The sequence below is a fragment of the Diorhabda carinulata genome, chromosome X (genome assembly GCF_026250575.1).
Source record: "Diorhabda carinulata isolate Delta chromosome X, icDioCari1.1, whole genome shotgun sequence".
In the NCBI taxonomy this organism is placed as follows: domain Eukaryota; kingdom Metazoa; phylum Arthropoda; class Insecta; order Coleoptera; family Chrysomelidae; genus Diorhabda; species Diorhabda carinulata.
Window position 1 is genome coordinate 33,263,667 of NC_079472.1, and position 25,393 is coordinate 33,289,059.

General features: G+C 32.4%; 1 protein-coding gene across 4 annotated transcripts in view; it reads left to right on the forward strand.

Moving 5' to 3' along the window:
• LOC130902202 (integrin beta-PS) overlaps positions 1 to 25,393 on the forward strand; it is a 42,144-nt gene that overhangs the window by 12,470 nt on the left and 4,281 nt on the right. For 3 of the 4 annotated variants that reach the window (XM_057814112.1, XM_057814114.1, XM_057814115.1), the window contains exons 5-13: positions 9,535 to 9,619; positions 16,724 to 16,894; positions 18,380 to 18,766; positions 20,157 to 20,324; positions 20,381 to 20,617; positions 22,863 to 23,150; positions 23,211 to 23,346; positions 25,013 to 25,146; positions 25,208 to 25,360. In XM_057814112.1, coding sequence (XP_057670095.1) covers positions 9,535 to 9,619; positions 16,724 to 16,894; positions 18,380 to 18,766; positions 20,157 to 20,324; positions 20,381 to 20,617; positions 22,863 to 23,150; positions 23,211 to 23,346; positions 25,013 to 25,146; positions 25,208 to 25,360 — 1,759 coding nt within the window. Of the gene's footprint in view, positions 1 to 1,991; positions 2,077 to 9,534; positions 9,620 to 16,723; positions 16,895 to 18,379; positions 18,767 to 20,156; positions 20,325 to 20,380; positions 20,618 to 22,862; positions 23,151 to 23,210; positions 23,347 to 25,012; positions 25,147 to 25,207; positions 25,361 to 25,393 lie in introns of all 4 variants that reach the window. The other variant, XM_057814113.1, reaches the window with a different exon arrangement.

Genomic DNA, 25,393 nt, shown 5'->3' on the forward strand with positions numbered 1-25,393 from the left:
TATAGACTAATGCCCATTTTTAAATAGAAAATGAAGAAACCTTCAAACTTTAAACCGATTAATCACCGGCTTATACTTTCTACTTTAAAAAGAAACTAGATCAGGAATTAGAGTAAATTTTTCAAAATAAAGAACAAAACAAAAAAATTCACACACATATAAGCTGTTAAACATAAACAACATTTAAATTTATTTTACACGAGGTAAGATATAGGAGAAACATCCCGTTTGTTGAAGATGAGGTATTATGAACATGAACAAATTATTTTAGTTCTTTTGTGCCAAAAATTAGTATTGATTTTTCTTGTATTGATGATGTTTGTGGGAAAATATTAATGGTATTGAATGTTACAATTTTTTTTTACTACAATGTATTTTATTTACTTTAAAAGTATACAGACGAAAGTACAACTTTTCTATTATTTTTTTTTTGTTCAAATATACTCTGATTTTTTTGTTTATCATGATTTTTAGTGACCTTGACTAATTAATTATTAATGAAGTTTTTTCAATATTGGGTATTTTGCAGTAAATATAGTTATTTTTTAAAAATATAACTAAAATGTTTACATTGGACCATATAATTTTGATTTTATAATTTTGACTTAGGAATCGTTTATGAAAATCTATTTTAATATTCATGAAGAACATTTAATGAAAAGAAAGTTAACAACTACAATTGACGATCATAAATTGAAAGAGGAGTCATTTAGAGAATTAACTAAGCTAACTATTTTTCTATCGTGATTATACAGTTAGTTTCCTTCATCTTTTTAATGTATTTTGTTGAAATTTTACATATAGATTAGTCTTAATACTCATACTGTTAGATAAATTAACAATTAAAGAAAAAGAGGAAAAGTTCTGCAAATATTATCCGGATCACGTGGCTCATTCTCGATGGTTTCATGACCATCATTGGCCCATTTGAATACAGAAAACTCATACACTCTTCACCACCGAATTGATTTCGTAAACGCCGTAGAATTTACGTATTTTCAATCCTTTCCTACGAATGACAATACTTTGCGCGTTTAATTGGAGTCGGCACTTGACGTTTACTTATGGTCGTAGTACGCGAGTTAAACGTGCGTTCGTGACGAAGACTATGTCATACTGTTAAGCCGGTACTACACGATGCGACCAACGTTTGCGTCAACATTCGCGTTTCTATGTATGACTGAATATTGGAGGAAGGCTAGAACCTTGGTTTTTCGTACAAAACACGTGGCATTCACACGTGAGAGGACAAGAATTGTGTGTAGTTGTACAAGTGTTCCAAATTCTTTCCAATGCTGGGATCAAAAAACCCAATTGCCATGGTCAAGGTTCCAATTTCCAACATTGAAAATGAAAATTTCGTCGAATGACATGCGACTACGACCACACGTCACGTTGCGTCCAATCATACCAGTTTCCAACATTGGAAGCATTCGACTCATCGTGTGGTATCGGCTTAAGTAAGGGACATGATCAAGCCGCGACCTTAAAAAAATACTGGCTACAACGTTTGTTTCGGATTATAATTGAACCGTTTTCGTAGAATACTTTATGATTCTGATTGCTGATTTATGTTCAAATAAAGAATGATTTGTAGTTAGCTCTCTAGTTTTTAAAGTGGCCATATCAAAATGGGTAATGCTGATCAAAAGTTCGTTGATATTGAAAATTCAAAAGAATGTTTGATTATTTTTAAACGTGAAAAAATGTTTTTTTACATCGATATGTCATAATAGATGTTCATAGAAAAATTTTAATATACTTTTATACCCGATAAACAAAAATGTAGTCGAATTGCATCCAAAAAATGTGGTATTTTGAACTTGAAAATGTAAACGTAAATAAGAAAATTGAAAAAAAGTTTTACTTTTTATCTGTATTGGATATAAAATATTTTTTTATTTTGACTATTTTCTTGTGGTTTGTATGCGTGTGTGTGTTTAGGGAGGATGTAAATTTTATTATAAAAACTGTTCTATTGGCTACTCCAGGTTGCGGCGCCCCTGTGATAATTGTGTAGCTCCTTATGGATTTCGACACCATATGACTCTTGACAAAAATACGCAATTTTTTTCAGTAAGTTTCCTGAACAATCGTTTCTTAGTAAAATGTAACTTCGATTTGTAGATCTGTCAATTAAAATATTCTGAATCTGATTTAATTGAACATAGTTGAATAAATAATAGACAAATGATATTTAATAACAAAAAAATATATTAAGTTGTTATTAAATCTCGAATTTTGTCTTTTAAAATGAAAAAATTAACTAAATTATGTCTCAACCTTTTGGTACGCTGTCTATGTTGTTACTGCTGGTTTCTAGACATGACAATGTGAAATCGATTAATCGAGGAATCGATTTCTCGGATCAAATAAGTCGATTTTTCAAATGGATATATTGGACTAAATCGTTTCAGTAGATCGATATTTCACCCTCGATATTAAGTTTTTCTTATTTTAGTAAAAACCATAAAATTATTTACAATTACTTGAATGTTTAATTATTCAAAAACTAGCGAGATGGCTGTGTGTTTAGTTTCCGTTGCTTGTAAAAAACTCTCTGCATGTAATACACTTGCACTGGGAAGGGCTGAAACGAAGAATTTAATCATTTATCACAGGTAGTTGTGGACCTAAATTTTGATCTTATGCTTTCCTCGCAAGAACAAAAAAACTCGATTTCTAATTGGCGGCAACATCGCAAATGATGAATGGAACCATTTGGATTCCGGTAGACTTGATATTATCAAATTCCCTGAATTCCTGAACTATAAAATCTCAGAGATTTTTTATTATTGTATCTTCTTTGTTTTTTATAAAATGGAATCATAATTACATTGTAAAAATAAACTTGGGAAGAAATAGGTTTTTTGGAAATCGATTTTTTAAACCTGGATTTTTTTATGAATCGATTTATCAGGCTACGATTAAAATCAACTCTTTTATGGACCCAAAATGAGTTTCTCAAAAATTCAAGAAAATAAACAATCACATAAATAAGAAGATCTTTCTAGATATTAGTCTAAAAAAAAACAGCTTAAACAACTCGCTGCTGTTTGTAATTCCATTATACCCGGACAGGACCGGCTTCACGGCCTATGTCGTGGACGAGTTCGTGACAATATTCAAACCAAAATATACATAAAAATTTTGGTTTTTAGCAAAAACTCGAAGAGTGTACTAATCCATTATGTCTGTGCTTATTAGGATTCACTCGTAAAAATCCAACAATAAATTATTGCTTGCTTTCATTATTACTATTTTATACTATAAATTATTCATTGCTTGTTTAAAATTTTATTTCGAAATGCTTATATTCTATTATTATTTTTTAAACATGGAAGTTTGCCAACTTCTAACTATAAATTTAAATTTTAATGATAGCAAATTTCTGTGATTTACAAATTGGAGTTACGAACATCCTTTTCCCGATCCTTTTTTGTCCTTATGAAATCGATATATTCTTTCATTTTATGTTCTCTTCCAGCTAAGTCATAATTTTTGCCTGATTCATTTATTTGTATGGTATTTAGTTATATTGTGGGATAATGTGATTGCTTAATGTCGTAGGACACATTTAAAAGCTTAGAAACGCATTTTGTAAAATAGTATGTTGTATAATAAATACTGTAGATGTCACTACTCGTTTCTCAGCTTTTTCTGATTTAAAGTACAATACTCATATTTGTTGGTATGTGTATAATTTTTTCGTTCGAAATACTGGCATTATTTAAGCTTACATTCAAGCAATATTTTTCCATTATCAATATTCAATTAATATTTATAATACTACTTGGTGACATATGACTTGACACATGACATGTGGAGTTTAACGTGACATTTGACATGTTAAGTCTAATGTGACATATAACATGTGCAGTTTAACGTGACATTTGACATGTCAAGTCTTATGTGACACATGGCATGTTAAGTTTAACGTGATACTTGACATGATAAGTGAAGTTTATTTTAATATCTATTATATCTAAAAATTGTTTCGATAATTTTTTAAGGTGACAAATTATGGATGTAACAATGTTTGAGAAATATAAAACCTATAACGCTATAGAAAACCTATAGACTACCTAATGTGATTTCTTCTAGAAGAAACTTTTGTTTTAAAAAATTTTGAAGGTTTTTAAATATTTGCTTAGTTTTGAAAAGCTTACGTTCATATATTGGACATTATTAGATCATTGTAAGCTTAAGAATATCCAGTATATCAAATACAAGGAGTTTATTTGGTTATCATAATTGCATTATAAAGAACTACAACTACTTAAAGTCCTGACAGGTAACAAAAAAAAATCTAGACCATCAATCCAGATCAATATGTTTAAAATAGTTGCATGTGTAGAAGAGGTTTAATCAAAACTGTTAATATGTATTGATTAATGCATACATTGCTTCTATATTGGTCCATTCATAGATTTGAGAAAGGTTTCAATATATTAACAGCATATTTGATCAATAAATACTGTAATGTATTGATTTGCTCATTTATTGATTTAGTTGTTTGATAGTTACTCTAATATACACAAATATATTGAACGAAATGTATTAATTGATATATTAGAAGTAAAGGAGAGCTTAAAACATATTAATTCCATATTTGATTGATAAGCACTTCAATATATTGATTAATATACATATGTAGTGCATTTTTATCATTCAGAGAAGCCTAAACCATAAATAGTGAACATTTTTTCAAATAATTCAATAAATTAATCAAAATGTATGTATTAATTTTTATGTATTGATTGTTTTGGAGAGCTTAAAACATATTAACAGCATATTTTATTGATAAACACTTTAATATATTGATTAATTTACATATATAGTGCATTTTAATCATTTAGAGAAGCCTCAACTCTTTGTATTGTATTTTTTATGAATACTTCAATACATGAATCAATATGTATGTATTAATTTTTATGTATTGATTGTTTGGGAGAGCTTAAAACATATTAACTACATATTTAACTGATAAACACCTCAATATATGGATTAATATACATATAAATTCGATTTATATTATTTATAGATCTTTTATTCATGAACTCTTCAAGTCATATAATAATATATGTATATTGATTGTTTGGGAAAGTTTTAATAATGTTTGGTTAATAAATAATTCAATATATTGATTAACATACATATTTATCAAATGTTGGTCGTTAACGACAGCTTCAATAATTAAAAGTGTATTTTTTAGATGAATATTAATTGATATTCTTATATTATTATGTACATTGGTCGAATATTGATCTTTTGGGAGAGTTTTAAACATATTAAATTAATGAACATATCAATATATTGATTAAGTTAATAAATCCTCTTGATTTTAGGTCTCTTCTATTATAAAATTAGTGTTTTCTATATTTTTTTGTCTTGTCAAAAATTATATAAAAAAACAGTTTATAATAGAAGGTAGGTGTAGAAACCCATAAATTGAAAAAAACATATTGATTAATATGTACTTTGTTCAATGGGAAATCATATTTATCTGATATATTGATCGTCTGCTTTAAAACATTGTTAGGTTTGTCCTGACAGGTCTATTCGTTAATTTTTTGGTCAAAGTTGTAGTTTTTTCACTAAAACATAATCACAAACGTTTTAAATTTGCCATTTGTATATTTTAACTACAAATAATAAAATTTATTTCGTATTATCTAGTTTGTAAAAGTTGTATATTATCAAATGACTTAGTTGCTTTCTCATTTGTTTATATTGTATATCTAGCATTGCTTCACAATATGATCGTTACGTTTGTGACTAGTTAGTGTGGTATTTAGGTCTTATTCCCACTTATGATAGGCACTGAATAAAGATGCGATCAATTTTTTTGCATGAGTTGAATAATTCGATGCACAACTTCGTAAACATGCTATTTATCAAGCAAAACAATATAAATAAATAAAGTGGTTTCAACTCGACGAATATCAAACTATTAAGAACACAGTATCCGTGTACAAGCTATCTTAAATAATAAATCTTATTGCATACAAAAGCTATAATTAATTATAGAAATGGATATTTATGTAAAAGTTTGACACGTTGATGTAACTTCAAGTGTCTAAGGGACACTTCGAATCACTTAACATATACAAGGGGGTTCAGAGAATATAATGTAAGTAACGTACAGGTAAGAAAGTATCCAGGTACAAAATACAATGAGCCTGAAGAATACATTCTAATATGTAGTGATTTTTTCCAAATTTTTTACAATAAATTAAAAAAAATTATTTGAAAGTTTTCTGAAAATTTTTCTAATATTTTCAATTGTTTGTTTTAAAAATAGAAATATTCCCTTCTACAAAAGTAATTTTATGAATAATTCAATGAAAATTGATAATTTTGGTGACTGTAGGAGGTATTTATTTGATTTGATTGCCTTAGAAAAACGACGATAGATTTACGAATTTTTTCCGAGAAAATTATACATTTTTCAAAAAAAGTGTAAGGGACTTTTTTTGTCAAGAAAAACTTACCTTACAACGTGTTTTTTTTATTTTCATCTATCTTCACCTCAGTCTGAAATAATGGGAAATTTCGAAAATCAGATTTTCTAGATTTTTTTCAACTTTGGGAAATCGATAGACCCCTGAAGCTTTTCCAAAATCAACTAGTATACTTTGAGATACTTGTAAAAAAATCAATCTCTTAACTTGTTTTTTTGGTGAAAAATTACCTCAACCGAACCAAAATACTGTTAGATTTAAATTTTATTAATGGCGCGTAATTTAAATTATCGAAAGTAGTGAATACTGCTAACTCCAAAATCTAAAAATTTTGAACTTTATGTTTAGTTTTTGTGACATTATAATAAAATTAAAAATTCTATAATCTGAACGCATCTTTAGTGGCATGCGGAAATATGGGAATGTGTGAATAATTTTAGTATAAGTGAAATACGTAATGGCATGTGAAAAAATTTTTACATAAAAACCAGGGTGCAAATCTATTTATAGTTAAATAGTGACACACAGTTATTAATCTCCAAAATATTATTTTATGATTGCATGCAAATATAACTCATCGACAGATGTATGTGATGAAAATTTTGTGAAGGTGGAGTTGAATCGATATTTTTAATTGATCTTAAGAAAACTGAGGTTTCATTATATGATTCGTTTGATATTTCGTCATCGATCTAAGTTACACCACATTATTGGTTCCTTTTGTAATATAATATGTTGTTATACTACATATTCAAATGTTTGGCAAGTAGAGAGATGGAGTTAAAATAAATAAGTCGAAATTATTTTGTTCCTGTTGTATTGACTTATATTATTTTCTCTCTCTTCTTCTCAAATTGACAAGCATAAATGATATACTAAAAATTCAATGGGATTGTCAGTAATCGATTTACAAGTGGCGAGAGATTTTATTTATTTTTACCAGAAAAAACGACCAGAATGGAAATTTATTAATCGCTATAAATGAAATTCTTTGTTTCTTCTACAATTTCGTCAATTTAATAACCATACAAAATATTTGTGGTTCTTCTTTACTTGATGCTGCTGAAAAATGTATTCGCGCTACTTTAGGTGTTCTTCTTCTTTTTCTTCTTCTTCTTCTCTATCATTGTCAGGCAGATTTGTAACATCTATTAATCACTTAAACAAAATTCTTCATTTGTATTACGTCAACTAAATAGAGTATTTACTTTGACTTTTGGATATCAAAATATTTTTTGCATAGTTTTCGTTTCTTCTACAACTTCATCAATCCAATGATCATCAAAAATATTTGTGGTTCTTCATTACTTGCTGAAACTGAAGAATTTGTTATAGTCTTACTCGTGCTTCCCATGACCAACCCAGTTCCATTTTAAATATGTGACTTGTCTTAATGAAACAACACTTTCTTCTTGACCAAATGCGGCCGTTTTTGCTTAATTTCTTGTCTCAAACGTTGCTATAAGTTCTCATAATACTCGCCGTTGATAGTTTTTCCTTTTTCAATATAGTCAATGAAAATTATCCCACGCATATCACAAAAAACCGACGCCATGACCTTGCCTGCAGATGGAACGGTCTTTGTCTTCTTTGGAGCGGTTCTCTAGGTCTAGCCAGGTACTTCTGGGACCATCCTTGTATGTAACTTTTGTTTTTACGCAGTTATTAAATTTTCTCCATGGCTCGATGAGTTATGCTTATTATAGTTACAGTTTTTTATGTCAATGTTAGTGTTTCCGAGCCATAAGTCAAAACAGACATTGGTCAAACACCTTTGGTTTGAGACATGTCGGTATATCTGATTCGAATACATGTCTCAGCTTACCAAATGCAGCATTAGTCAGTCTCTTCCCATTCGGATTTTTTGTCCCAGATATTTGTAGGATGTGAACTTTTTCAGTGAATTTGTAAACATGGAAAAAATTGATTGTCGTTACATGATACAATATTTTTATTGGAAAGGCGTTAACCTAACCAATATACAAGTTGAACTAGATTCTACTCTGGGTGAATTATCAATATCGTTATCAATAGTAAAATATTGGGTAGCAGAGCTTAAACGAGGGCGTACGATCTGCGAAGACCAGCATCAAATGTGGTGACTACTATAACAATGTTAAAGAAAATCGACAAAGCGGTACTGGATGATCTTCGACTGAAAGTGCGCGGGTTAACAGACATAGTAGTTGTTTCAAAAAGTGCGGTACATCGTGACTGAAAATTTGGATGGAAGATGAACTGAAATGGGAGAAACGGCTCAAAAGAAGGCAAAGACCGTTCTATCTGCAGACAAGGTCATTTACCTAAGAAGAAACTGTTGTTTTTCAAGATAATACACCAGCTTACACATCCGTTAATGCAGTGGCCAAAATTAAAGTTTGAAGTATTACCCTATTCGCCAGATTAAGCCCCCTCGGATTATTTTCTATTGCCTTGAAAAAATTGCTCGGTGGTCAAAAATTTTCCAACAATGGAGAGGTGATGTCGACAGTTAAAGGCTATTTTGAGATAACGTTGAAAAACAAATATATTTTTTTCCAAAATTTTTATGTTTTCGTTGTTGGGACCATCCTCTTACTAAATTCGACTCGAAACGAAAATCGTTATCACAGGGGAAGGTAGTATAATGATGGTGAATCTCCATTAATAGGTATTTCGAATATTATATGATCAGAACGTGGAATAAAGTCCATATTTTCCCATAGGCACATAATTTTATTGATTGCTTTGCTAATATACCGGAAAGACAAACTTTTTTGATGAGTACGTTATAAAGATGAGATTAGATTTCATACAAATTCATTTCAAATGTTTATTTTATAGGAAACGTGAAATTGAATCTATACATAAATATGTTGTCGACATCACATTCACGTAAAATTATTTCCCCTTTTTCAAAATATATCACTTATTTTTCATCGCTACCACCGCCTCGCTCACCATTTGTTAAATCCATTACCGACAATCCTACAGAGTTAAAATTATAGTATAATTCATCTGGATTGAATTGTACTCCAGGTATTTTCGATTATTTATCGATTTTGATTTTATCTGTAGTATTTATTTATAGTTTGATACACCCTTGCGAAGATTGTGCAGCTCCTTATGGATACAAACACGCATTGAAACTATCCACCGATACGCAACAGTTTTCAGTAAGTCCGCGTATAAGAAACCAAAAAAAAACCAAATAGTAACCCGCCGCCAGTCATTTGATATTACTAAACCGCCCAATAACTTACTGAAACAATATTAAATACACCCCCTTTTTTTCTTTCTGTAAACATTTAAAACCCTCTCTTAAACAAATTATTATTTCGGTGTTGGTTGTACAGAATGTTCTACATTGATATGTTTTGTAGAGTAAAATAAAAAATACGTACAAAAACCTCTCAAATTTTTATCTAGTACACAACAATTTCATATCGGATTATGTTCCAAACCAGACATTGAATTGTATCTCATGATGATAATTACCCTACTCTACAATTTCTTGAGATGGAAACTGGTCTCGACTCAATGTTGTTCTCATCATTGTCTAATTTCGCCATTTTAAAAAAAAATCCTATTTTTTAGCTACTCTATAAAACATATCAGTTTAAGGCATCCTATACAAAGAAGCTAACAAGTAGTATCTCGATCTTCACAACAGATTTTTCAATTTTAATATTTGAAAAAAAAAAAAATAATTAGAAGTAATACATAACATTTTAACATATTGGAATCGACTTCTTAGTTTTCAGTTTCATTTCTTTTGTTCTGCTAATCATTAGGGCCCTATAATAAATGTGTTTTTCGCAAAAATCTTGAAGATTCTAAACTTCCTGGTTTTATATTGAAAAGTACGCTTGGTATATACTACAACTTCAAGATAAAATTGTTTACTGTGTCTTTAAATATGACACAATACGAAAAAAGCTTTGGAGAATACCAAGATGATATTTCTTGCTTCAAACTTATCGATTTGATGCTCTCTCTGTGCATTGTAGGAAATCCAGTCGAAAGCTGGTTTTCGATGTGACATTAAATAATCTTATAATCATCATTTGTTCGGTCAATGGAACCTCCTTTGTCCATTTCAGAGCAGCTTCGCCATTTACAATACACTCTCCACAGTTTTTTCGTTTCAGAAGTGTAGTGGTGCACCCAGGTTTCATCTAAATTTATGAATTCCCTTCATTTTGCTTAAACCGAGTCACTGAGACCTGGGAATTGTTCATTCGAATGCGTTTTTTGGTCCAAAGTAATCAACTGCGGTTCCCAACGCGAGGATAGCTTAATCTATGGTATATAGGAAAATAATCTTTAATCCCATAGTCGTCTAGTACCATTTGGTGATCTTTTCTGATGGTATTCCTGGTTGATGCAGGTATTTTGGTCGTTCCGAACGCTCGTATTCAGTCAAATTCTAAGTACGGCTGCCTAAAATTTTGATGTAGTGAAAAATGATTCAGGGTCTCCGTACATCTTTGTAGGCGTATATTTGTTTTCAAATTTCTCCCATTTCCAGAAAAAACTTCACAACTCACTTAATACGAATGTTACACAGAAATTAAAGGTGGAAAATGGATGAAATTTTAGTGGGAATTTCTCAATGCATGTGAAATAGTTTTCTCAACTTGTCCTAGTAAGTTGAAGTCGGAAAGTTTTATATATAGTTATATATAGGGTTATTCATTTTCAAAAAGTACGATTACTAATCCAAAAATTAACAGTTTCCATAGCCATAAAAAGAAGAAGTTTCCAAATTTTTTCTTCAATTTATTACAAATATTCAACGTCAAAAATGTAAGCGGTAGCCGAAAAAGATCGTTTAGAGTTCTTACTAAGCCTCAACCATAGAGTTTACACTTTCCTTTTTTTCTAATATTGAGCATTACGTTGCCCTATCAATCTAATTTTCAAACTTTGAGTCCGCAATATTTAAATTCTCCTGAAACTACAATCTTTATCGTTTTACGAATTTTTATAACAAACTATCTATCAAAATTATACTTAAAACTACATTAAATTTTAGAAAAATTCATATTTAACTTGTAAGCTTAGTTCCTCGGCTGGAGATTCTTCCATAGGAAGTGATATTCGGCCTCAGTTATAGTATATAAACAACTGGTACTTAGATGGAGTGAAAAATAATATTAAATTGGACGCAACTATATTTTGAACGAACGACGTTAAAAGGTGGAAAAGCTGGAAACACCTATCCCCAGACACGATTCTGGGACTTATTTATAGGGGATGATTGCAGCTCTCAACTGAATTCCCAGTTGTTGGAGCTCAATTTAATGAGATACGGTTCAGTCTTTTGTGTGGTTGAACTCGGGAAGGAAACGGGAACACAGATAGAAATTACTAAAAAAGGAACGTGTAGGTAGTGGAGATTTGAATAAAAAGGAGCTTACGCTCTAACATAAAAAAACTGAATTCATATTTTTTTTAAATATTAACTAAACAGGAATCTATTCTATTCTTTCTGTTCCCCAAATAAAAACGAATAAAATGAAAATACAAAATTTGTTTGAATTAAAAGATTTATTAAAAATAACTAAAATATTAATTGATTTTTCGAATGGAGATAACAAATTAATTCCCCTGGAATGTTGGAATAAATAAATATGAAGTGACTACTGCGCCACAATACGTGAATAAAGGAATAATCAAAATGTTTGAAGAAAATCGTAACAAGCCGTATAGCATGTTACAAACTTAATATCTACAAAAATTACTTAAATGATTCTATAGTTAACAAACTTGTCACTAAAACCAACAACTATACGCAGTAAATCACAATTTTCTGCTCATCTTGAATTTGTTTCCGAGGATGTGAGTTAAAAAGTGATTAGAGCACGAAACCATCAGATCGTGTAAACTCTATGATATAAACGTCACCAGATTTCAACTCTGTTAGAATACAGTCAGTAGAACAATTAATCGTTTTGAATAGACTGTAACGGTATCGAGTAAACTAGATAGCTACATCTTCTAATCGAAATCGATCGATCTTTCCATAACTGAGGTTTCAATATCCGAAGACTTACGTTATTTGCAGTGTTTTAATGCTAAGGAAAAAATTTTCAATTGGTCCTCGATCTAGAAGCCTTCTAAGAGATCCCGTACTTATTAGAACCTCTCGGTCTACAGAATGCTGTTGAAGTCTCACCCTTCTGGGGTGTTTCAGAAATGTTATGAGAACTTATAATATATAATGGAAGAAAATAGTTAATATGACAGTCCAAGGCTTTCGAAACCTTTATCGGCTGTAACTTCGAAACACGTCTTCCATAAATGTTTAAGATATGATCTAACACGTTAGATGACCCCCATCAATATTAAAAATTTATTAAAGTTATTGTAATTTTGAATTGTCAAATCAATATTATCAATGAGTGCCTTTTTTTCTACGTATTTTTTTTTGTAATTAACCACTTTCGTTTTAGTAGCTTTGAATGTTACGCATTGTGTAAATAATGCTTTGAATGGCTATCTTTTTAATTGTGATTTTTACACTTTTTAACTTTCTAGGTTATGAAGATCAGCATTTTGTAATAGGACATCTAATAATAGTTTGGTGTTAGATAACTTAGGTAGTGAAACTAATCTATTATTTTTTTTTCATTGTGTCTGCCAATAGTCATATTATATCATTATTATCACTTTCGGATTTACAGTTTTATTCGTTATCAACTTAGATATCTCAACTTCATGTTTATTATTATAATTTTGTTTATGGTATAATTCAAATCAGCGTTTTTCAATCTGTGGGTCGCGGAGCCTTAGTCGGGGGGTCGCCAACTGAAAGAAAAAGGCAAGGAACACAATAAGAATACAATTTTAGTGAGAAGAATGGGCTTGTTTATTTTCAAAAGTTTATCAAATCGTGGTGTTATTTTTGAAACGTTAATAATTAAATCACTTTCTAATTGTAGTCTATTTCTCTTTTTAGTCTCAATGTCTACCATTGCAGAAAACGTCAGTTCACACAAGTATGAAGTGGCGAATGGCACTAATAATTTTAGAGCTAGCAGCTAGCTCTGAATATTCGTGTTTTCTTTTCATCCAAAACACGACACTTTGGGAATAAAATTCCATTTTAAGCATGCCATCAGCAGCTAAATCTAGAAGAGATTCTTTCATATTTGTGGTGACATCAGCCAGATCTATTGGCTTGTCCAAAAAAGGGTTTAAAATCCATCTACGCCCATTGTCAGCTTCTGTGTGCAAGTCTGGAATGTATGTCAAAAGTTTCCCTTGTAAATTATGCAAGCTCTGTATCAGGCAAGGAATGTGAACCCTTACTACAAAACTTTGGTTTGATGCGTTATCTTCAACAATCTCCTGAACACATGGAAAAGACTCAAATATATCGTTTTGCAGAGAGGATGACCACAAACGAAGCTTTGCGTGAAATGCTTTGATTTTATCTTTAGCTGTTAAAATATTTTCTTCTCGACCTTGGAGGTGCTTGCTCAAATTATTAAAGTGGCTAAAAAGATCTGCCAAAAATTCTAAGCCAAATAGGCTCACAAAGACGATTAGCATATTCAGATTTTGCATCTTGTAAGAACATTAACAATTCAGCTCTCAGTTCTAGAACTTTTGTCAATACCTTTCCTTTGGATAGCCACCTGGCCTCTGTGTGATAAAGGAGATTTTGATGAAGAGAGCCCATATCTTCACAAACGATTCTAAATAGCCGAGTTTGTAAGGCTTTACCTTTGATAGAATTCACAATTTTCGTTACCTCCTTGAATACGTCATTTAAATCAGAAGGTACTACCTTAGCAGCTAGAGCCTGTAGATGAAGAAAACAGTGTGTCCAGGATATGTTTAGCATTATCGATTTTAATTTCGCAAGGAGTCCGCTATTTTTGCCAATCAATATCGTAGTTGAAAGTGCTTTCTAAAAACATATCGTACAAACACTGACCAGAAGTGTTTGCAGGAAGTGCTTTGCAAAATAAGATTTCTTCCATGATACTCTCGTCTGTTTCAAAGACTACAAACTGAGCACAATCTGAAACATCTGTAGATTCGTCAAACTGCTTAGCAAAGTGTTGGCTGTTCTTTAATTTTTCGATTACTTGTTCTTGGATATCATTGGCCATATCATTTATTGCGTGAAATTGTATTATCAGAAAGTGGTACGTTTTCCAACTTGTTTGCCTCCTGCTTATTGACCATAATTTCAACCATACGCGACTTTGTAGCTAGCTAATAATGCTGACTCATTGACACTGGATGCCTGAAAATAAACAAAACAATATAAAAGTGAATAGTCAATACAAATTAAGCACGTGGAACCTTTGCACACCAAAATTAAGTTTAATAAAAAGTTGTATGCAAACAACAAAGAAATAAACATCATAAAACATCAACAATAAAAACAGCAACAATTAGAAAAATTACAACAGCAACAATTAGGAAAATACTATTTTATTACGGCGACTGGAAGTGCCCAACAATGCGGTGTGGCAACGTCGCCGTCGCAGTTTAGTTCGCGTGAGTTGGCATCCAAATTAAGTCGCGTGTAGCTTTACCAACTTTACCTTGTACCTACTTTCAACACTCGCGGCTTGTAGAGTAGATCTGAATATATATAGATAAATGTATGAAAATAGAAAAAAATCATTAACGTAGTCTTTTAATTAAATTATATTATTTCTTAGTCTTTCTATGACACCGCCTATGTCGCCAGAATTTTTCAACTTGTAAAGGGGTCGCGAAATCAAAAAGATTGAAAAATACTGATTCAAATGAACATTATAGGAATAAACGAAAATAGATTTACCGCGAAAGAACCTTACATGGTTCGCATCGACAAAGTTTTGTCATTTCTTCGAGAGTGTGTCTAATGAATATAATCTCACTATCGGATACATTTATGTTTTGTTTTTTATTAATGCATACATAAACATAGTTCTAACTAGTCGCTATATTAAAAATTTATTCCTTTTTAATAATTTTTCGATTATTAACATACCCACTTTTCAACTAACAAATTTATTATTATTATATGAAGGTAGAAGTACTTAAATATGCATATTTTGAACTGTTTTACATTTTTGTGAATATTTTTTAAACCTAAGTCATTTTCTCACTGTCATCGTGTAAATGGACAACAATCTCTCATGTCTACTTGACCTACAAAGTAATCGAGACGGTAAAAATATTTATTGTACTGTATACTGTTGAAGGTTCAGTTACTGTGTATGATTTGTTTTTGGTTGATAGCTTTATTTCAAGGTTGATAAAAAATGAAAATAAAAATCCCATCAGCTTATACAACTTGAAAACAATCTTGTGTAGGAAGGTACATCGAACTCATATTTGCAGGTATAAAGACGGTATCTTCAATTCCTGTGTTTAGCTTGAAATGTTTATTACCGTGAATAAAAGAAGAAAAATTATGAAAGAGTTAACAACGGTCATTGAAACAACTCCGCTGCCAAAGAAATCCTTCTCGCCTCCAAGCCCTGAACTCTACCTTGATTTCCTAGACAGGTTTTCTGCGGTTTCCCTGTAACCTGGTGAACCGGGTTCACCAGCCAAATGGTCGACGATAGAGAATAATGCAGTCGCAGCTATACCCTCCCGCCTCCCATTTTTTCAAAAAACAAAAAAAACAGAGAAGAACTGTTTTTACTTAAGGAGCAGCTCATATTATATAAGGGCTAACTCCAACAAACCATTTTTTTTCGTTCTAACTTTTTATTCATGTTGTCGTCGATGTAACCTTCGGAAACCCCCTAGTGACAATATATTTATGCTAGAGATGATCATAATTCCCTATGAACTCAATTACTTTACTCATATGTCACTTATTCAGTATTATTTATACCCAGGAGTCATCTTGTGAAACGTTTTGTATAAGCATAAAGCAAAAAATGAATTATTTTACTTTAAAACAAATAACACAAACAATGTACATATAGATAACCTTTATATGCACGAGTTGATGAATCTGCAATCGGAACCAGATCACCAATGCACTACCAACATAAAATTATTTACGGTCTCTTCATTCTTTCCAACTTGATATCTATTTATGTTGGCAGATCCGTCGAGGGTTCTAAAAGGAAAATAAACAATCAATTAAAGTAGTATGCTAGGGAAGTGATGTAAATAAATAGTTAAATCATTTTAATTGATACACTTGTATATGAACATTAAAATTCCAAGCAGTCTAAATGTAAAACAGTTTGAAATTTCTTCCTGCTGATTTCCAAAAATATGCTATGTTCAATTGTTTCTCTACTTAGCGTATGGTCAAACAAGCTAACGTCTCTGGAAATCTGGACGCGCCCGAAGGCGGTTTCGACGCTATAATGCAAGCTATAGTTTGCCGTAATCAAATCGGTTGGAGAGAACAAGCTAGAAGACTGTTAGTGTTTTCCACTGATGCTAGTTTTCATTACGCTGGAGATGGAAAGGTAAGTTACCAAAACTTTTATATTTGCTCACATTATGTAGCAAAAAAAAGTGAAACTATAACTATGAATTGATCAGTAAATACAGATTCGTGAATCAATATTTCAATCAATTAATTCCATCAAGCGTCAATTTGAATATTGAATTTTGAAATCCATGAATTTAATGATTTTACAAGAAATAACATAATTTAAAACCGACGAATCTTAACTAATTATTTCCCAGACGATGAATAACGTAAGTATTAGGAAGCTCGGAATATATTAAAGTTAGTACACTTTGATTTGACACATTCTCAATACGAAAACACTTATATTCGTGTTTAAATTTCGTCAAATATATATATCCTGGGGGTTTTAGAGGTCGTTGAACACGAATAACACCAGGTGCCCAGGGTGGCAGACATCTACATCGTTAACTGGAGTCTCGTGGAAATTCGTTATGAAGTCTACGGAATATATTTATATCCTGGGGTTTTTGAGGTCCGTGAACACGAATATCACGACGACAATATGTCTTGGGTAGTAACTGGTGCCCGGTGTGGATGGTCTATACAATAACTTGGTTATATACAAAATTCAATATTTTCGAAAAAATTTGAGATATCTATTACGCCTGAATCAATTAAGAAAACGTGTTTCTAATAGATTGTTTATATTGGATTCCTTCTGTTTCATATTTGTAAAAATATACAGGGTTAAAGTTGGAATAAATTTTTTTTAACAAATATCACTATGAGAATTTAAAGTATCTATAGTTGTGAAATGGTAACGTTGTAATAAAAGAAAAAGTACATATACTTGAAGGTGTATCACGGAACTATAATTGGACACTATAAATAATTGCAGATGTTAAATCTCTGCACCTGGTGAAAGATGGTATGATAGGATTAAAAAGTAGAGAGCGAAGAATAGTTCCTTTCTGAGCATCATCGAATTTTCCTACTGACTATGATCAATATATAAATATCGAATAATTGAAATGGTATGAATATGGAAAGAATCTTTGAGAAATGGGACGTTCTGACAAATAAATTTCCATCAAAAGCATTGAAAGTGGATCTGAGAATGCCAAGATTCAAACAAGACTGGGAAGGTCTTTTCCATTGGTGCTATTGGTCATTCGAGAATCAAAGATCGATATAATTGCCAAGAAGCATAGAAGAGCAACTGGTTCCTCATGTTGAAACCGAGTCCAACAGAAATTGACGAGAAGATGGTGTTGGGAAGAGGATCACCTAATCACAGAATTCTTTGATATTACAAGCGAATGTAGAAAAAGCTTCGGACGGGAAATTTGTTGGAACTAGAATGTGATCTTAAATTTATCCAAATGCTAGAGTTCATAAAAACCGTTGTGCTGGAAGGAGACGGTAAATGAAAATATGTACTATCTATCCATAATTATGTTTCCAATTAAAAGTTGCCCTATAGAACACTAAACATTTTGAAATATCGAAATAGCTTTGATTGTGAATTTAATTCCAGCTTGGAGGCATAGTGAAACCGAACGATGGCAAATGCCACTTATCCGGTGATGGTTTTTACACGGAATCATCTTTTCAAGATTACCCTTCGATCGAACAAATAAATCTGAGCGTCAAGAAAAATTCCATAAACGTAATTTTCGCCGTTACGAAATCCACCATAGAAATATACGAACAACTTGCGAAAACTATAGAAGGTGCTTCTGTCGGTAAATTGGAAGGCGATAGTTCCAATATTGTTACGTTGATAAAAGAACAATACGAACAAATTTCATCGACGGTTGAGATGAAGCATAACGCCTCCAGCGCTTTGAGCATCAAATTCTTTTCTAGGTGTTTGAACGCCTCCGGGGCGTTGGTTAATACCAACAAATGCGGCAAGATAAAGGTAAGGGTAATTATCAATAGGAATTTTGACTTTGACATTTTATAAATTTCGTAGTTTTACATTCCAGTCTTTTAAGTAGGAAGCAATTTGATGTTCCATGTACCTAAAAATCTTCCTCGTATCTTAACATTCTTATTTTTATACATGTTCAACTGCTTCTCTTATTCACCAATGGATTCGGCGAGATAATGCCAGTTTTGTCCGGGTGAATAAGTAACTATGTAAAAAGAAACAGTTTAGCTTCTTCATGACTGCCGTCATTCCATACAACTCGACGAAACCTTGGAATTTGTTGTAATGCAAATTAAGATATAAAGACCACGGTTGGCAAATGTGCTGGGATGATGGATTCACGCCTAGACCCGGGCCTAGGGCGAGATGATTTGAGGAGCGGCGAAATTTTTGAAATGCCAAAATATATCCACCTATCGTTGGTAAATCTTGGTGAAGTGTACAAATTTAAAAGTTAAGAGTCTTTCTCAAACTCGTTGCTATGCTCTACATGATGCCTTTTAGGCGTTAGATAAAGAATGGTCTGCAATATTGAATGCGCTGAAATTCATTGCTGAAAGCAGAAATGAGAAACTGAGTACAGGATCTGAAGCTACGGGATTGTGACGGAAGTTGCAACTTGCAAGTAATTTTAGATCGATTTAATGCTGCTAATAAAAAGCTTCAAGAATCTCAAGCCGATTTATCATCCGTTGTGCAGATCTAGTTATTTCAGGATAAGATAAGACAAGATAATAAACTCGTTGCAAAACTAGAAGAATTTAATCGCATAAATGAATATTTTCTCATACTCTCCTTGGGGTTAGTTTCCATATCAAACTGCTGACATGCGGTAGATTATTCTCTACAGTCAGTGAGAATGTGCTTAATAGACACAGGAACGTGTCAACTTTGAGTTTTTTGAAGATAGTCTTTAAGTCATTGGCAAGCTGGGATTTCAGGAGGATTCTTCAGTGATTTCAGTGTGCGATAGAAGCCAGAGGGGAAAGACTTTTATATCAAGAGCAATGAGAGTTTGGTAGATGTCGTGAATGTTTTGGTCTATATCAAAATTGATAAAATTTATTGCAACATTAAGGCCGGCGAGATAAACAGGACCAGGGCGGCATCAAGCGTAAATCCGTTACTGGTAGTAACCTTTCAGGAAGTTTAAAGTTGACGAGAAGTATATGAAACTTCACATAAAGCTGGGATTCATAAACCAGTTTATAAAATCACTTCCAATAGATGGAAATAGCTTCAAATATTGGTGTCGGGACAAAAAATTCGTACAAACAGTTTGCTTTAATTTAATTATTTGAATAATAAATTTATCTCATTTGATATTTCTTCATTACATAATCTTAGAAAGTGTGATCGATGTGCTCACTATTTTCAGGTAGGAGACGTTGTTAGTTTCAAAATCGATCTCGAAGTTTTAGAATGTCCGAAAAACCGAGCGGATCATTTCCAAACGATAAAAATTTATCCAGTCGGTATAAACGAAAGTCTGATAATAGATTTGGAAATGTTGTGCGAATGTAATTGCGAACGACCTGGAGATAAGGTAAAACAAATACCGCGTCTATTATTATAACGTTAATAATTATATTTTTCATTTAGTATTATAAAGAACAAGCGCCGGCTTGTTCGTCTATGGGTACGTACAAATGCGGTATCTGCGAATGTTACCCCGGTGCTTTCGGACCCCATTGCGAATGTCTTCCCGACGAATTACCGACTAATATTACGGCGACCGACTGCATCCAACCGGACATACCGAACGCAATCGAATGTTCCGGTAGAGGGCAGTGTGTGTGTAAGAAATGTATTTGCGAATCTAGGCTCAGCGAGAACGAAGTAAGTATAATAAATTTACGGTATCATACATTTTTTAAACTACAGTTTATTTAACAATCTGTGCCTTTTACGGTACAATAAGTTGAAATTATGACATGTAGGGAGGATTTCCAACGATAACTTTCCATATGCGCACTTCAGCACGGGTATCGAACAGTATGGGTCGGCTACAATGGTCCTTAACACTTTGTTTTGGAAGCGCTGTAGGATCTCTAGGTTTGAGTGACTGGTTCAGCCTTATAGCTGGATGCCATAGGTCCATATAGACGAACCAAAGGATCTATTGTGTCCCCATTTCTTTCTGCGATACACACTGTTTGCAGCTGATCTGTTAATCCCATTCCTCTTCAGAATTTCAGCACAGAATGGGGATGGCTGTAGCTGCCAGGTGTAGTTCTCTGGAGTTCTATAGTGTTTAAGTCTAGCATCATCTGGTAGTATTCGTATACTTAGGCGGATACATTCAGTAGATCTTCTCTGGTTAAAGCTTTCCAGGAGTGACTTGTTCTGTAGCTGATACCATAGAAGGGTTCAGGTTCTATGAAGGGCTTGTCTGCCCCTTCTATAGCAAGCTTATCAGCTATTTCGTTTCCCTTCGCTCCGATGTATCCCGGAATTTTATTTTTCTTGTCTAGTTCGTTTCATTTTTCTAGAAAATCCCAAACGAGTTTGGATTTTATTATATTGGAGCTAAGAGCTCTAATGGCAGCTTAGCTATTGGACAGGATTATGATCTCTTGTTTGCAGAATCTAGATTGAATTGGACACATTTTTTAATTGCATAAATTTCTGCTTGGTGTATTACCCAGGCTTTCAGAGTTTTCAATTTTTTTTTAAAAATTAAACTTTTTTGGTATCTAATATCCCAACTTTTTTAAGGACGGTTTTTCCTTGGTGATCTCTGAACGTTCTGAGCTTTGGGCATGGGTTGTACATAGGCAAGCCAATCTTGGTACCTTCCAGAGATTGTTTCTCGTGGTATTCAGACTAGTACCTCAAACCCCTGCTCAATACGCGATGATTGGTTTCACAATTGCCGTGTACGTCCACAGTATTTGGGTTACAACCCCAATTCCTCCTCTGCACACCATCAGGACTTTTTGTAGTTATCTTCTTTTCATATTTGTTCCACTATTTAGGGAAAATATCTGATCTGTTTTTCACTCAATGATTCGCCCGTCTAGCTTGATAGGCTTGAGGTCATGTTTTTTCTTCTTAGTTGGATTGACCTTTATTCCCACCGATCGACACCATCTTCTTGCCAGGAGTTCAGTCAGCCTATATAAGTGTTCGTCTACTACTAAGCTCCACATAAGTGGGGATGCAACTCCCCCTTGTGAACATTCCCTGTTAGCATTAATAGAAATGGTGTCTTGCCTTACTAAGTAACGAGTGATAATCGTGATTGTTTGCCAATCATCCAATACATTTGTTAAAATTTGAACCCAAGCTGTTTTCTCTTGGTGAATAAATGTTTCTTTCAAGTGAATCTACCTTCCAGATGAATGTCTAGGTGTTTGGTAGTGTCTATCTCTCCTAGTTGTTTAGGGAGACAAGTGTCTTATTTCATTCTCCATCTTTGTAACCATTTTTCTATTTTGTTGAGGATTATCCTGCAAATTTGAGGATGCTCCGTGACCAGTCGGGTTGTTGATAGGTCAACAGTGAACATTAGGTATCACAGTTTTGAGGAAGATGTTGCTTTGGTTGGTAAAGAAGCATTTTATGGCTCAGCTATTCAAACACTTGACTTATGTCTACGAAAGCTACGATGCAGTTTCTTTTATGTTCTTAGTCATTGTTTGACCAATCGACGCCTTTGTTTTATCGTACTATGCTTGCTTCGGAAGCAATGGGTTGGAATGAGATCAATTCGTCGGGATTTTTCGATATTTCTATAACATGATAATCTCTGCAACTTTCTACTATTTAGGAAAGTGTTGATATGGCATTAAATATTTGTATTAGTGTCGCTATTATCTTCTTGGTTAAAATCAGTATCAGTTGCAGTATCTTTTCATCGTATCCTAGTGCTTCTCTTGATTTTTTCTTTTGTAATTACCAATTTAATCTCATTGGGTTTGAATATTCTTATAGAGAGATCCATATGACGAGGGAATTTTTCATTTTATTATCTTCTTCATTTGCACTTTCGTTAGCTTTAAAGACGTTGCTTATGTATTTGGCGAAGGCGTTTGATATTGTATACATATATGTCAATATTTGTTTTTCAATAAATTTTTAGAGAATTTATGGTAAATATTGTGAATGCGACAACTTCTCTTGCGAACGTCACGACGGTAAACTATGCAGCGGTGCCGATCACGGTATTTGCGATTGCGGTGTTTGTCATTGCAAAGACGAATGGACTGGTACGAATTGCGCGTGTATCAAATCGAACGCTTCTTGTTACGCCCCAGGTGTTATCGATGGTAAAATTTGTTCGGGACATGGTAGATGCGAATGCGGTGTTTGTATTTGCGACAGCAATGAAGAAGGTCCTTATTCGGGAAAATTCTGCGATAGGTGTCCGGTGAGTTATCGTCGAATTATTATTTATCTATTATAATAAAAAGTTTTATTTTCTTTATAGACATGTTCGGATAGATGTTCCGAATTCAAAGAATGTGTCCAATGTCAACAGTACCAAACAGGACCTCTTAAAAATCCTGAAGACTGTTCTAGTAATTGTACAAAGTTCACCCCTTCCTCAGCCGATGTGATTACTGGTAAGTATAATTGAATACCTTCGGGTGATATAGGTGAACCTTAAAATTTGTTTTAATTCTTCTAGTTACTCTTCTTTTCGGGATAATTAGGATATCCCAGCTTGTGTAGCAAATGCAACAACAAAAATCGAATCAAAAACAAATCCTCACTAATTCGGGTTATTCTGAATCTTCCCGACATTTATGTTTTTACATTTAAATTCCTTCGGTCTGTATATCATTTTTCAATAAAGTACTGTCATGAGTTTTAATACAATTTTGAACGTTTTGATTTTCAGTGATGTGTCTAGTTTTGGTGTTTATCGGTTATCTACCATAAAAAGTTGATAAAGTGTCATACTACTGATGTATAAGAATTAATTGTCGATTTTTTACCATTAGGTCTCGTTTTTGCCAATTCTATACCTTTTCACTACCTCTATTTTTTCCTAACCTCAATAGGTCTCGTTTTTGCCAATTCTATACCTTTTCACTACCTCTATTTTTTCCTAACCTCAATAGGTCTCGTTTTTGCCAATTCTATACCTTTTCACTACCTCTATTTTTTCCTAACCTCAATAGATCTTTATATAGGGCTCTTGTCTACTTATTCCTAGATGTGCTTCTCATTTTTATCATATTTCTCTTTTTACTATCTTTATGGTTCCTTAATCTCACTTTGTGTCATAGATATCTTGAAAGTTGTCATTTTTTATTGTTAAATGATCTCATTTTTGTCATTTTCTGTCTCTACGGCTGTTGTCGACTTATTCCTTGGTGTTAATCCAATTTTTATATTCCACTTTTCACCATCTTTATTGTTTCTTAACCTCACTATGTCTTTAGGACTCTTTTCTACTTATTCCTAGATGGAGCTCTAATTTGTTTTATCACGTTCTTTTCGCTAGCTCTGTTGTTCCTAACCTCACTTTGTGCCCTAGATATCTTGAACGTTGTATTTTTGTAATAATTGTATAATTGTTGTAATTTTGCTGATATGTAATCTTATTACCATCTAGTTTTTGTCATTTTTAATCTCACTATTATTCCATTTTTTACCATTTTCTGTCATATCTGGATGTTGAATTTTTGAATCTTTCTTTAAGACAGTGGTCTGTTTCTTCCTTGATGTTCATTTAATTTTTATATTACTCTTTTCACTATTGCTATTGTTACAATGTCTCACAATATGCTGTAGATATTTTTTTGCTGATAATTTCACTACTGTTAAGGAAAGTTTGTTGAAACTCGTATGAATGTCGTATGTTGCAAGTTTGTTGAAACAATTTAAGGAAAACAAATTGAAATTGTGAAAGTTTTATTTGAAATAAGAAAATCTAAAGTATAAATCCACTACAAGACTGCAAGCCACAAATTAAAATATTTTTCTTTTTACTGCTTCTAATATTTTTTAACATCACTAGATCTTCTAGATCTGTTGGCTACTTATTCTTTGGTAATTTTATATTCCTCTTTTCACTACTGCTGTTGTTTCCTATTCTCACTAGGTATTTTATTAGATCTTCAGTCTTCCTACATGTTATTCTTATTTTCATCTGTATTCCTCTTTTCATTAACTCTATTGTTTTCTAACCCCACTAGGTCTTCTTTTTCCTTATTATTCTTATTTCAATATGTGATTCTTTTTTACGAAACGAAATAATTTATTTATCATTTATTTTTCCAGTTGATGCCAAAAATAGCGAAGTGCTATGTGCGTATTACGATGAGGATGAATGTAGATTCAAATACGTTTATTATTTTGATACCGAAAATAAAATTCAAGTGAGAGCGCAAAAGAATAGAGATTGTCCTGAAAAGGTAAAGTATCTTGTTTCCCGATAACTTTTTAATATGTCTGAAAATCTGAATTTATGAATAGGTATATGTTCCTGGTATCGTATTGGGTGTAATAGCAGCAATCGTTCTTATTGGTATGGCTGTTCTTTTACTATGGAAACTATTGACTACAATACATGATAGAAGAGAATTCGCCCGGTTTGAAAAAGAAAAAATGATGGCAAAATGGGATACGGTGAGTATTGATAAATTTTGTATGTTCCAAATT